Source organism: Anticarsia gemmatalis, chromosome 18 (assembly GCF_050436995.1).
Source record: "Anticarsia gemmatalis isolate Benzon Research Colony breed Stoneville strain chromosome 18, ilAntGemm2 primary, whole genome shotgun sequence".
Lineage (NCBI taxonomy): Eukaryota > Metazoa > Arthropoda > Insecta > Lepidoptera > Erebidae > Anticarsia > Anticarsia gemmatalis.
In genome coordinates, this window is record NC_134762.1 from 11033623 (window position 1) to 11046102 (window position 12480).

The 12480-nt window shown below is 36.3% G+C and overlaps 2 protein-coding genes across 11 annotated transcripts in view; both read right to left on the reverse strand.

The window, feature by feature from the left end:
* Nucleotides 1-94: 94 nt before the first annotated feature.
* On the reverse strand, nucleotides 95-3486 carry RpS3 (ribosomal protein S3). The gene is made up of 4 exons (XM_076125863.1): nucleotides 3351-3486; nucleotides 2745-3048; nucleotides 944-1164; nucleotides 95-303 (listed from the first exon to the last, which is right to left on the reverse strand). Exons 1-4 carry the CDS (start codon nucleotides 3381-3383, stop codon nucleotides 130-132), a joined length of 732 nt encoding a protein of 243 aa, XP_075981978.1. The 5' UTR covers nucleotides 3384-3486; the 3' UTR covers nucleotides 95-129.
* A 3250-nt stretch (nucleotides 3487-6736) lies between these two features.
* Nucleotides 6737-12480, reverse strand: part of rg (A kinase anchor protein rugose) — a 399649-nt gene continuing 393905 nt past the window's right edge. For all 10 annotated transcript variants that reach the window (XM_076125868.1, XM_076125867.1, XM_076125875.1 and 7 more), the window contains 6 exons: nucleotides 12247-12408; nucleotides 11819-11948; nucleotides 9212-9345; nucleotides 8778-8974; nucleotides 8327-8478; nucleotides 6737-8131 (listed from right to left, as the gene is read on the reverse strand). In XM_076125868.1, the coding sequence (XP_075981983.1) occupies nucleotides 8041-8131; nucleotides 8327-8478; nucleotides 8778-8974; nucleotides 9212-9345; nucleotides 11819-11948; nucleotides 12247-12408 (866 nt within the window). In that variant the 3' untranslated portion in view covers nucleotides 6737-8040. The remainder of the gene's footprint in view (nucleotides 8132-8326; nucleotides 8479-8777; nucleotides 8975-9211; nucleotides 9346-11818; nucleotides 11949-12246; nucleotides 12409-12480) is intronic.

A 12480-nucleotide genomic window follows, 5' to 3' on the forward strand; every position in this document is an offset into this window, starting at 1 on the left:
ATATATTATTTATTATTTAACAATTTAAACAAGAATATTCAGTGCATTTATTGAATATTTTGAGGTTATATAGTGGTACAATCAAACAAAGTAATAGTTTTCAATTTTTTTTATTAATTAGCTTAAGAACTAAGCGACAGCGGGTACGGGCTGCGGGAGGGGCGCGGGCGCGAGCGAGCGCACGTCGCTGGTGGGCTCGAGGGGCACGGGCTCGTCCTTGGGCTCGGTGACCAGGATGTGGTCGGGCTGAGGCTTCTTGGGACCGTTCTTGCCTTGTTGGTCCCACGGAAGCATGATCTTGACCTGCAATAACAAAATGTTTTCAGATTCTAACATAATAGTAATGTTCAAAGTAGCAATGCTGACAATGTTGGTCAGTCATATCTTCTGTTTCTAACTATTGGATCCTAACACACCAGGCACCAAATGAGTACCTATCTAACAAGTAATTACTGAAAATACTCATATATGTAAAAAATCCGATTCCAGTAGCAATAATAGAATTGCTATGTAATGTGTTGTAAATTAAATATGCGAATGTCCAGCCTGCACCGTACCAGAGTCCATATGAGACGGGCCCTCCAATAAACAGGCTGAGTTAATATACCACAATTATTAGACCCCAGGCCATTGTGTGGCTTAGGATCCCTGAAATTGTGGACAACACATTTCCTTGAAGAACTTGACAGAATTAGAATCCTGGGTAATGACTTTCGTACATAGAGTAGGTAGTATCGGATTAATGATCAAGTAAAATGTTAAAACGAATGCATTGAAAACAAAGGTAACATTCGACAATCATGCGTTACGCGGTAGCCTGCGTAATACATGAGAAGGACTAACGACGCGCGTCGAGCACGTGAGCACGTCAAATAAAACGAAACCATTTCTCAATATAAAAAAATAAATAATCTGGTAAATGAAAATTTGGTTTGTTCCTCACCTTGATTCCGAGCACTCCTTGCCTAAGCAGTACGTGTCGTGTGGCGGTGTTGACGTAGTCGTTGCACGGGTCTCCGGAGTGGATCATGAGTCCGTCGACGAACTTCATGGACTTGGCACGCTGACCACGCAGCTTGCCGGACACGACCACCTCGCAACCACGGGCGCCAGACTCCATGATGAAGCGGAGCACACCGTAGCACGCACGACGCACGGCCAGACCTGATTGAAAATGCAAAATTATGTAAAATATAAATATATTCTAAAAACGCCCTTTTAGTATTTTTATTTTTAATAAATATTTTTGTATCGGGTAGGACTGAAAACCAATTCCGACATAGTTGAAGGAAAGGCTAGGCTGATTGGACTTATGATGATTTGATAGTAAAATATTTCAACACCTTCAACAACATATTTATTACATTGCTTGTGCTTCTAAAATTCTAAACCACCAAGTTTTTGCTGACTTGTGACTAAATCTATACACAACAGGACATCAACATTTATCATAGAAGATGAGTTAGCAGAACGGGACCAAGTCACTTTGTTGGTATGATTCAACTATACAAATCAAAAAAATACCATGCCTTTAAATTATTGAATAATTGTACACTTTGTCTGGAAAGCAAATACCTATTATTAGTGTAGGTTAGTATTATAGTCCCTCCCTAATTTGGGAGAGGAGATAGCCTAGCACTGAGACAGTATTGTGTTAAAAGATTAGTATTGTCACCTCCATATGATATGTAAGCTTTAAACCAGCAAGCATACTTAGTCATAAAGGTTAATGATGTATCCCCAGTGAAAAACATGACACCAATGCATAGATGGCATGTCAGGTTTGGGGCATGCGGTTAATAGACTAAAGACCAGTAACACAGCTTTTGAATAAGTTGCAGCCATCCTAGCCACCTTCGGCCACCAAATGCTTGAAACAAAAATGTCCAAATTTTATGTGATAAGCTAAGCATGACTTATTCAAAAGTAGTGAGACTGGCCATAAGTATCATTAAGAAGCTTTTAAAATGAAAATACTTAATTTGTATAGTGATGCATACTCATGTAGTGGCTGTAAGTGGTATCTGTTAATCTGTACTCATTCATTCATATCGTATGGTTAGTGGTCAACCTAGTGTCAAAGTTGTTCAAGCCGCCCGTAAGGCCTTTGACATGGCTTAACGACTGTTATCTTAGTAGACAACAACCGGGACCGACTTTTTACGTGCCCTCCGAAGCACGGAGACGCCCAGCTCAAATACCACTATGCGGTCACCCATCTATAGAATGACCGCGCCAAGGTTTGCTTAACCCACAGATCGTTTACCGACTGGTGAGCGCAACTGGCTACGGGCGCCTCAATCTGTACTTAACATGATGAGCAAAGGGATCAATGCTGCTTATGAAAATGAGCATTTATTACTTGAATGCTGATATTAATTGCTGCAAAATGAGGTTACTTAATAAAAGCAAGTATTTGTTACCAAAGTGTTTGAATATAAAGTGATGTTTCATTATAAGGATGAGGACTTGCACATTGTACATATTGAACAAAAGTTTTGTGCTGGAAGTTATTTTAAAAAGTTATAGCCTCACGCTGAACCCTCATAATTGCTTGCAACAGCATGCAAACTAATCAACGGTTAAAGTAAATTACTCTGTTTAAAACTAAATATGGGTGATGTAAAGAGTGCATGTTTAGTGACAACAATGGTCCAAGCATAGAATTACTCGCACTTAACGTTGTGCAACTTTGTAGCGTGAGTCCAAGCATAATGTCAAGTTGAGAGAAAGTAACAACTAACCTCCGATGAGTTTGTATCTGAGCGACTCAGCCTGAGCGATGGCGCACAGACCGCGCGTGGCGACCTTCTCGGCGTACAGCTCCACGGACTGCTCGGGGATGTTGAACCTCTTCTGAACTACAGATGTCAGCTCACGAATTCTGCGTCCTTTCTCACCGAGCACGCTCTGTGTCCTCGTCGCCATAATGATGATTTCGGACCTTGTTGGGGTGACGCGCACCTCCACGCCGGAGTAGCCATCCTCGGCAAGCTCCCTGGTCAAGAACTCATTGAGTTCCGCCTTGAAAACTCCGTCTCCGACGAACTGCAAATTCACGGAGAGGTTATGTTTTGGTTATCGCAATTTACAACAAAATCATGTCGCAGACATCACTGATACTTTAGTCACATGATATTTAAAAGGAATACTAGACTGAGTTTCGTAGTAAAACATAAAACACTGGAAGAAAAACAGTCTGAGTACAGGTGACAAGTACAACATTATCCACTATCATCACAGATTTCACTAACTTAACGAACCCATTATTTATACTTAGAGGCTTGTAAATAAACGTAAAACGGTTTCAAATATGTATTTCGACATATTTAACACTGGTTTCAACGTACTTTTCGCTTTTTGGAAATGTTGTTCACCGCCATGATTGCAACGGGAGAGCAGAAAAGGCCGGAAACAGATTATACAAACGTCAATGTCAATTCGGTTGACGTTCGGAAACCGGACTCAGCGTTTGAAATTCAAGAGCGAACCGTCAAGGCGGGCTACTTTGTTATTTTTTATTGCCCGTGAAAAACGTAGTATTTTCACAAAATAGCACAAAATAGTAAGTAAAATTTTTAGTGAATGGTGTGAAACAATCTAAGCAAAATGTGGTTTTGAAGCAATCTTACGATAACCCTTCTTGTGCGCAAGCAGAAAAATCCCAAGGGCAATCATCGGATTGTATGGAAGAGTAGAAATATTACGATAATGGGAAAAGCTATCAGGACTATCGTGATGGAGTGCTTTATTTATTTATTTTATTAAAAAAAGACAACTAAGAATTAATCTTGTGTCGCAGGAACTTTTACAAACATACAAACAACGGACACAAACATACAACTAGACCCGAAACACCATGTGGGAATCGAACCCACGACATCGATATGGTGGCGGCGTAGCAACCTAAACCACTACGCCACGGAGGCTTTTGGGCTAGGGATTTATGGAGTCTACGGTGCCGGTTAAAAGTACTATCATAGATTATTATTATTATTATGGATAACCAGTTCATATCATTAATAGTCATTATCAATTCAGATCAGTTGTTTATCAATAAGTTATCCTGTTCGGTACTAATGATCCCACTAGGATTGTTACCAAAGACATAATAAGTATCTGATATCCATCGATATCCAAAATCGTTTATCTTATCAAAATCAAAACTAAATATATGTAAGGTTTGTATTGAAATACACATTTAACAGATTATTAATCGCTCAAATTTCAGCAAAAGGAAGTACAATTTAAACAAAAATAAATAAAGACTCCGTTTATTCAATGCAATTTATTCGTTACTCAAGATCTTTTCATTACATACAAACGCACCATATACTTAGCATAACAATAATTTATTTATGGACAATACTGCCCTAATGTGTAAAGTATTGAAAGAAGACATGTCATGCAAATTAATGTTCCTGCACAACAAAGTAGGTCATAATTACAAACAACAGTTGAACATTTAATTACGTTACTTGGTGGTTATTTGAAAAAGCTTGTGCATATATAATTACAATGTAAGTAATGTGAAACATTAACTAATGTTAATTAATTAATAACAATATTAAACATGTTTAACGAATCTATTTATTATCTATGTTACATTTAATCTGTGGCCTAGCGCGGGAAATCAATTTTAAACACATTAATCTTGTTTTCTAACCTACTATAAAGGTACATAATAAAATTATACACTGATAAATTATACAATTAACGACTTAAAGGTTAATAATTAACAATACAAAATTATAATTTACAAATGTAATTAAATAAATTGATCTAAGTACTACAACAAATTGCACCATCCGTTTTTGGGTGCCAAAATGAAGACACGTACTAAATCTTGTTAATATTCTATTATTTCAAATGCTACTGGGACTATCAAGAAGATAATTATGAAGCAAGCTAAAGCAGGACACGTGGTCAGTAGCACTTGAATTGTTTACTCACAAAATAATTGGGTAAGTACTTTTAATTCTTTCGAATACTTATGAGAAATGCCGATCGCGTTCATCAAACTAAGCCTACTGCGAAACTACAATTCTACTATTACTAGTCTAGGTATTTAATTTGTATTTCCTATAATATGCTCAACAACGTTTTATATCGTTATAATGTATTGAGTTTCTTCATTATTCTAGGCAATAATTTAATTAGGGCGAAGGCAGTAGGTAGATTTATATTATTTACGGATTATGTAGAACTAAGAATACAAATAAAAAGCTGTGAGAAACAGAAAACGGACTTTTATCCTGAATTTGTATCCGCAATTTAAACATTTTATTATTACGCGTGTAAAGCGTGATTATAAGTAGGCATTCCCAAAAGTAGTTAATATTTAAAATGAAATATTTTATTCAGATGGAATTAATTCAGCAAATTTTACAATTACAATGCTCACAATTGATTTAGCTTACACTTAAATGGACAGTGATATCATACAAGGTGTATCTTACAACTACTAAATAAAAACGTTATTTTTATTCTAATCCAACATTGACCTATAACTATGAATCTTATTAATAATGGACAGAATTGCGTGTAGCGTGTTTTTGGTAAAAAAAATATTTAGGGTGACGCGTGATCTTAATAGTAGGCCTGAAGGAATTGAAGAGATTGTGCCAGGGATAGAAGTATTTAGATTTTCCCGTTGGTCATACCGAATTTTAGTCGATTTTGATAGATCTTGTACAGTTGAGGCCAAATGTTTTGTCTATGACTCTTACTTTATGTAAATGATTATATACCTATTAGAACTTCATGAGAGATATAACAGAATCGCACTGCTGGTGATTTATGAGGATTACTATAGAATCAGAAAATAAAATGACAGTATAATTTGCATACTACGCAAAACAAAAGCTATCTACAAGCATAGATAGTTAGGACTATATTAATAAATAGGAGGTACAATCTAAGTGTAACTAGTACACTACAACTACAGAGGGACGTGAGTTCAAGGGTTCCAAGAGTCATTTGTACAATTATCTAACAACTACGTGAATAATTCCACTATAGAATTTTTCTAGAAAAACATTTTTATTATCTAAGATTAGAAGAATCCTCTTTACCGGCTTCTTTGAAGAACAATGCGATTACAGATGTCAGTAGTACTGGTAAGAGTGGTAAGGAGGAGAACGGCATAACATTGAAGCATAGTTTATGAACGAACTATTATTATTTCGTATTATATAATCACTGATTTGTCTCTCATAATTGTTAACTTTAGTTTTGGCACAGAGATAGGAAAAAGAGAAGATAAACTTTTCGTATGTCTAGGTGTGCATTTAAGCCTAAATCACAGAACGGAAGGAGCGGTGCCGGCGTAGTGTTGCAAAAATATAGTTTATAATAATTGATTGTACATTAAATACAATGTTATACGACGTATGCGTAAAAAACTATGTTTTTGTGACGTATATATGACGTCACTTAGCCATAACACAACTTTATTTAGCATTTATCTTTATAAATATAGTCTAAACTCATCCTAACGTTACATATTGACATAGTTAATTAGCGAAAATGACTACATTATTGGCACTTTCGCGCTGTTGTCCCGCATACAAGCGTACAATAATGCTATAATGATATCGTTCACAACTCACAACATTTACAACACGGCAAATTAGCAAAACAACATCTGATGGAGAAAAACATGTTACACATTTCACAAACCGCAAAAAAATATAATTACACAAATGGAATAAGGTAAAATAAAAAAACAAAATAATTCGCTATAACCATTTAATAAAAACCAAAAATTAATTACAACAACGTCAATTATTTATAATAATAATCAAAATTAAGTACTTTACCCACCACCACTAAATAGCGCAAGAGTTAAAATAATAGGAATGTTTCATAAAATAATCATAGCATTGGAATGTAATGAAGAATAAGTACAATTTATTATATAAATTATTGTTTGAAAATATAAATCGATTTTTAAATAAAGGAAATATTGCACTTTAAAATCAATAAGCTAAATAATACAGATAAGAAATCTCATAGTAATCAATTTGAAATATAAAAATGGACGTTTTTCAATTGGAGATCTAGTTACATAAAATAAAATAAGAATACTATAATGCGTTAAATAATAATATTTTCCCTATGGCACTACATAAATAATTTATTGTATTAATTGCTTCGTGTTATAAGAATAAAACTTTTTATAAAATAAACACAAACTTGAAGGTCTAAGCGAGGCGATAAAATACAGAATCAATTTTGTATAAATTACATGATTTAAGTAAAAAGCTCTCTACTTGCCTTCAAGCAAAATCTACAACTCTGCTACATTAATCTACTGAACGATAAACAAAATAAAAACCTACCATTTCTACCGATTTAAGTATAATGGTAGTATTTTATTTACACATTGGCAATTCTCGATTAAAGAAGCAGGGCCGGAGTTTAAGTAAAACTGCCATTATAATAAAAATATGGTACAACTTATTAATTAAATAATTTTACCAAAAATACATTTCAAATTATAATTGTAATTTTGTGTATAATAAAGTTGTTACCATTTGTAAATATAAGTCTCCGTGTATCAATACAATTAATCGTAACTAAATAAAAATCATTGGAATGTCAATATAACTTAAAACTATTTAAGTACTTACTTGCCTGTTACTTTTCATAACCAATATAGCATTAATGTGACGTACTTTTACAACCCAACAATATTTAAATTTAAAAGGACACCTAGTGTGATATCTTTAATATATTTAATAATGAAATATATCACACTGCGTATGTATTAATATTAATCACAATATTCTTTACTATTCAATGAACTACAATTACTTATTTGCTCCTAAAGATCGTAATATAATCTCAATATAAATTCACGTTTCACATTGAGCACGATAGATGTCGCTGTATAAAAAATCTCAGACTATCCGCGGTCGAGATGGTTCCTATACAGCGTGGAATAGTAAAGAACAATGTATAATTTATACCGAGTTGTCGTACGAACTAATCGTTTTGCCTACAGAGCTTGTAATTGAATAACGTTTACAACTAGGTTCAATATCTCTGTTGGTACTCGTGGTGCCATCTGTTGAAGTCTATGTGGAATACCACCAGGGAGCCGTTCTCGAGACCCGCTAACAGGAACCTGGAAATTGTAATAGTCATCGGTTTAGAAAATAGTTTGAATACTGTATTCATTACATGCTTGTGACACTTTATTGTTTAGTTCCAGGCTTTTTATAGCTAGAAAATACACAGAGTGTATTAGTTAAGCTAAGCGCAGAAAATAAAGGGAGTTTTAGAGTGAATGTTATAGTAAGTTAGGTGTATGTGTACTGACTTCTGGTCGTGCGAGAGCGCGAGCGAGGTGACGGGCGCGCCGGCGGGCGGGAAGGCGTAGAGCGGCGCCAGCGTGAAGGCGCGCCACACCTCCACCACGCCCGCGTCGCCGCCGCACACCAGGTACTCGCCGCAGCGGGACAGCACCAGGCACTACAACATACAGACAATTATAAGTTCTCGTTTCTTTATTTGTATGCTATACAAAAAGTCGAACTAAGTACTCGAAGACGTTTAAAGGACTGATGTAATTTGATGGTTCGTTTCAGAAGCATTTTCATGGGTAAATAGCTTTTAGAAATCGTATTATTGTATTGCAGGAGTAATAAGTAGCAGTGTTAGTCGCTTGACTAGAGTGATCGAGGATCATTTTAAGAGACATTTTTCTGTAACTAAGCAGTTTTGTACAGAAGAATACAATTCACAAATATATGAGGGTAGTTAGTAGTGACCTGGAAGTTATCGTTGTGCGTCTCGTGTCGCAGGCGCCGCCCGTTGAGCGTGAAGGCGGCGAGGTGTCCGCGCGCGTAGGCCACCACCACCACGCCCTCCCGCGACAGCGCGAGCTGCGCCGGCGCCGCCACGCCCTCCGCCGCCGCCAGCGCGCGCAGCACCTCGCCGAACGTCGTGTGGATCAGCACCGGACCGTCTGGGGGGAGGGACACAATGATTTATGTTAAATGTTACTAAATCGAACTTTTGTAAATCAGGAATTTAGTGACGCTGAAATTAAAATGTTTTTAGGGAAAATAGCAAACTATTTCACTACAATAAAATAGACCACCATAGGATAACTTTTGCTAAATAAAGATTAGCTTGATATCTTGACGGTCACCTCAAGACCGACGAAAAGAAAATAATCAATATGTAAATTATCGATACTCACTGACTGACGAGGATATCACAAGACCAAGCTCAGCGGAGACGAGCACGCCGTTGATGGGCGCGTCGTGTCCCGTCAGAGTGACGCGGGGAGCTGGCGTGTCGCCCTCGCCCACTATGCCGCCGTGACGGGCAGACCTGAGGATAAGTAACACAGGTTAATATAAATCACACACAATATTAAATTAAAATAAACAGACACAAAGTATACTTTGTACAATGTACAACTGCACGAGTATTTCGATATAAGTCTAAAAGTAGGTGACTCATAATATACTTCATTTAGGCATCTGTGTATGTTTAAAATTCACTGCATACCTACCTAACTAAGAATAAAATAGAATTTAAAATGATGTACCAAATCTACGACAGCAGTTTAAGTAGGTATGTATAATGCTCAATTCTATATTTTCTTAATACTTATACAGGGTGTCCCAAAACTCAACGATAATCCGAGACAGGATGAAAGGCCAAGTCATACTGGTTCTAGGAAAAATAAAAAAAAAATTCCATGTCACTTAGTTCAGCAATAATAGACACTTTTCAAAAAAGTTGAAATTCCACACCCTTGGTCGCATTTTCAAGTCCTGTGATCACCAATGTCACAATTTCGCTGTGTTTTTTAGAATTTCGTAATCTTTATTAAATATGCTATTAATCGTAAAACAAATTAATGCACAAAACATTGTCAATTTAATAAAAAAAGTTAAGTTTTAGTGAGTCATGCTTCACAAAAATATCGTTAGTTAACTTTGACGCTTCATATTGAAAAAAAAATGTACTACACTACCCTTGGCAAGTTATTTCAAAAGTTGGCGCATTTAATCAAGATTTCAAAATGGTGCAATACTTGCCACTTTTCTTGCCATTAAAAATGTTATTTTTATTTGAACGACGAGTATCCTCGAAAATGGATCGGACGCAGTGGTACAATTGTATGGCCTCCTCGTTCCCCCGATCTAAATCCAGTAGATATTTTTTACTGGGAATGCATAAAAGAAAAAGTCTATTCAAAATCAATACAAAATCTATTAGAACTTCGCCAAAAAATTGACACAGCGTCGGAGGAAATAAATGCAAGGAATTTTGCTTGACTGGTAAAAAGATCTTTTGTACGCCGTTGCAGAGCATGTATTCGTGCCAGAGGAAAACAATTCGTAATTACTTTAGTTTAAGGAGAATAATTAAATAAGAACGATGGTTCGTTCATTCTTTTGTTTTTTTACTATTACCTATTATGTTTATTACATTAAATATTGGTTATGGACTGACTCAATTACCTCTTTACTAAAAATAATTGCTTTCCTCTGGCACGAATACATGCTCTGCAACGGCGTACAAAAGATCTTTTTACCAGTCAAGCAAAATTCCTTGCATTTATTTCCTCCGACGCTGTGTCAATTTTTTGGCGAAGTTCTAATAGATTTTGTATTGATTTTGAATAGACTTTTTCTTTTATGCATTCCCAGTAAAAAATATCTACTGGATTTAGATCGGGGGAACGAGGAGGCCATACAATTGTACCACTGCGTCCGATCCATTTTCGAGGATACTCGTCGTTCAAATAAAAATAACATTTTTAATGGCAAGAAAAGTGGCAAGTATTGCACCATTTTGAAATCTTGATTAAATGCGCCAACTTTTGAAATAACTTGCCAAGGGTAGTGTAGTACATTTTTTTTTCAATATGAAGCGTCAAAGTTAACTAACGATATTTTTGTGAAGCATGACTCACTAAAACTTAACTTTTTTTATTAAATTGACAATGTTTTGTGCATTAATTTGTTTTACGATTAATAGCATATTTAATAAATATTACGAAATTCTAAAAAACACAGCGAAATTGTGACATTGGTGATCACAGGACTTGAAAATGCGACCAAGGGTGTGGAATTTCAACTTTTTTGAAAAGTGTCTATTATTGCTGAACTAAGTGACATGGAATTTTTTTTTTATTTTTCCTAGAACCAGTATGACTTGGCCTTTCATCCTGTCTCGGATTATCGTTGAGTTTTGGGACACCCTGTATATGTATACCTCTCATGTAATAATTCCCTTGACCCACCCCAAACTAAATACTTCATGCCGGTTCATATTGTGCACACAATATCATGACTGATAATGCGACATTAACCATCATCCATTGGTCAACAAAGAGCTTTCTCGCAGTGCTATTGACCCCACTCATCTGTTAACTCATCCGGCCTGTTGTGCCTATTATGTGACGTACAAATAATAATGTGATACGATAATGTGCTCCTTGCCTAGCAACGAAATGCCAAATGGATTCACGTCCTAAAAAATACATACCGATGTTGTTGATCCTAAAAGACAGGTGCAACACTGGACGAAAAAGATTCAAAAAGAAAAGTGGCTTTACTTTTCTTTGAATAATCTAAATCTTTGGAAAGTATTCGGAAAAAAGTAGCTGTCATATCTCATTGTACATTTCAAAACTTCGTTTCTCATAAGTCGTTCAAAAAAATCTCCGTATCAGTATTTTAAAAGCATTAGAAACCCACATAAAAATTGTTAGACCACCTTACTAGCTCAACTTTTCCCACTACTTATGCGTGTTTTCGAATCACATTACACAGTGTGTAATACTGACCAGTGCCAAAGCAGTACAGTGCAGTCTTCGGAGCCCGACGCGATGTAGCAGTCGGAGGTGATGTTGCACTCAGAGCGACACACGCACGTCACCACGCCGTAGTGGCCGAAGATTATTTGTACTATTTTTGCTGTTGAATGGAAAATACACAGTTTTAACTTTAACTGTCATGTTTTTATCAGCTTAAACGACATTAAATAGATATACTACCGCTAAATGTACCTCAGAAACCGGGCATTAGACATGAATTTAGCTGTAGAGATAAACAATATCATTTAGTAGCAGCAAAATTCATATGGCTATACACCATCCGATGACGATGTACTAGCTAAAATTAGCCTTTGCTAAAACCAAGATTCTCAAGTTACATGCTCGTAGCGGTCTTATGTTTTACAAGAAAATGGATAGTTTTCAATCAAGTTTCTTACCAGTCTCAGTAGAGAAGACCCTGAAGCTGTTGTCCCAGAAGCCGGCGGCGATGAGGAACCGCGAGTCGACGGTGGTGACGAAACAGTTGCTGCGCGCGCGCACGCGCTGAGAGAAGTTGTCTCCGAGCTGACGACGTGATAGGGCCTGAGCACCACCGGCCGCTGCAGAAAAAACACATTTTGAAATATTAATAACACGGAGACCTTTTTTACGCAAGAGTTTATGCATATTTT

Excerpts from the sequence above, each read along its gene's own strand:
- RpS3 (XM_076125863.1), bottom strand. The coding sequence starts at position 3,383 with ATGGCGGTGAACAACATTTCCAAAAAGCGAAAA. Across the intron at positions 1,165-2,744 it reads CAGATACAAACTCATCGGAG|GTCTGGCCGTGCGTCGTGCG; the intron begins GTTAGTTGTTAC and ends ATTTTCAATCAG. Across the intron at positions 304-943 it reads AAGGAGTGCTCGGAATCAAG|GTCAAGATCATGCTTCCGTG; the intron begins GTGAGGAACAAA and ends TTGTTATTGCAG.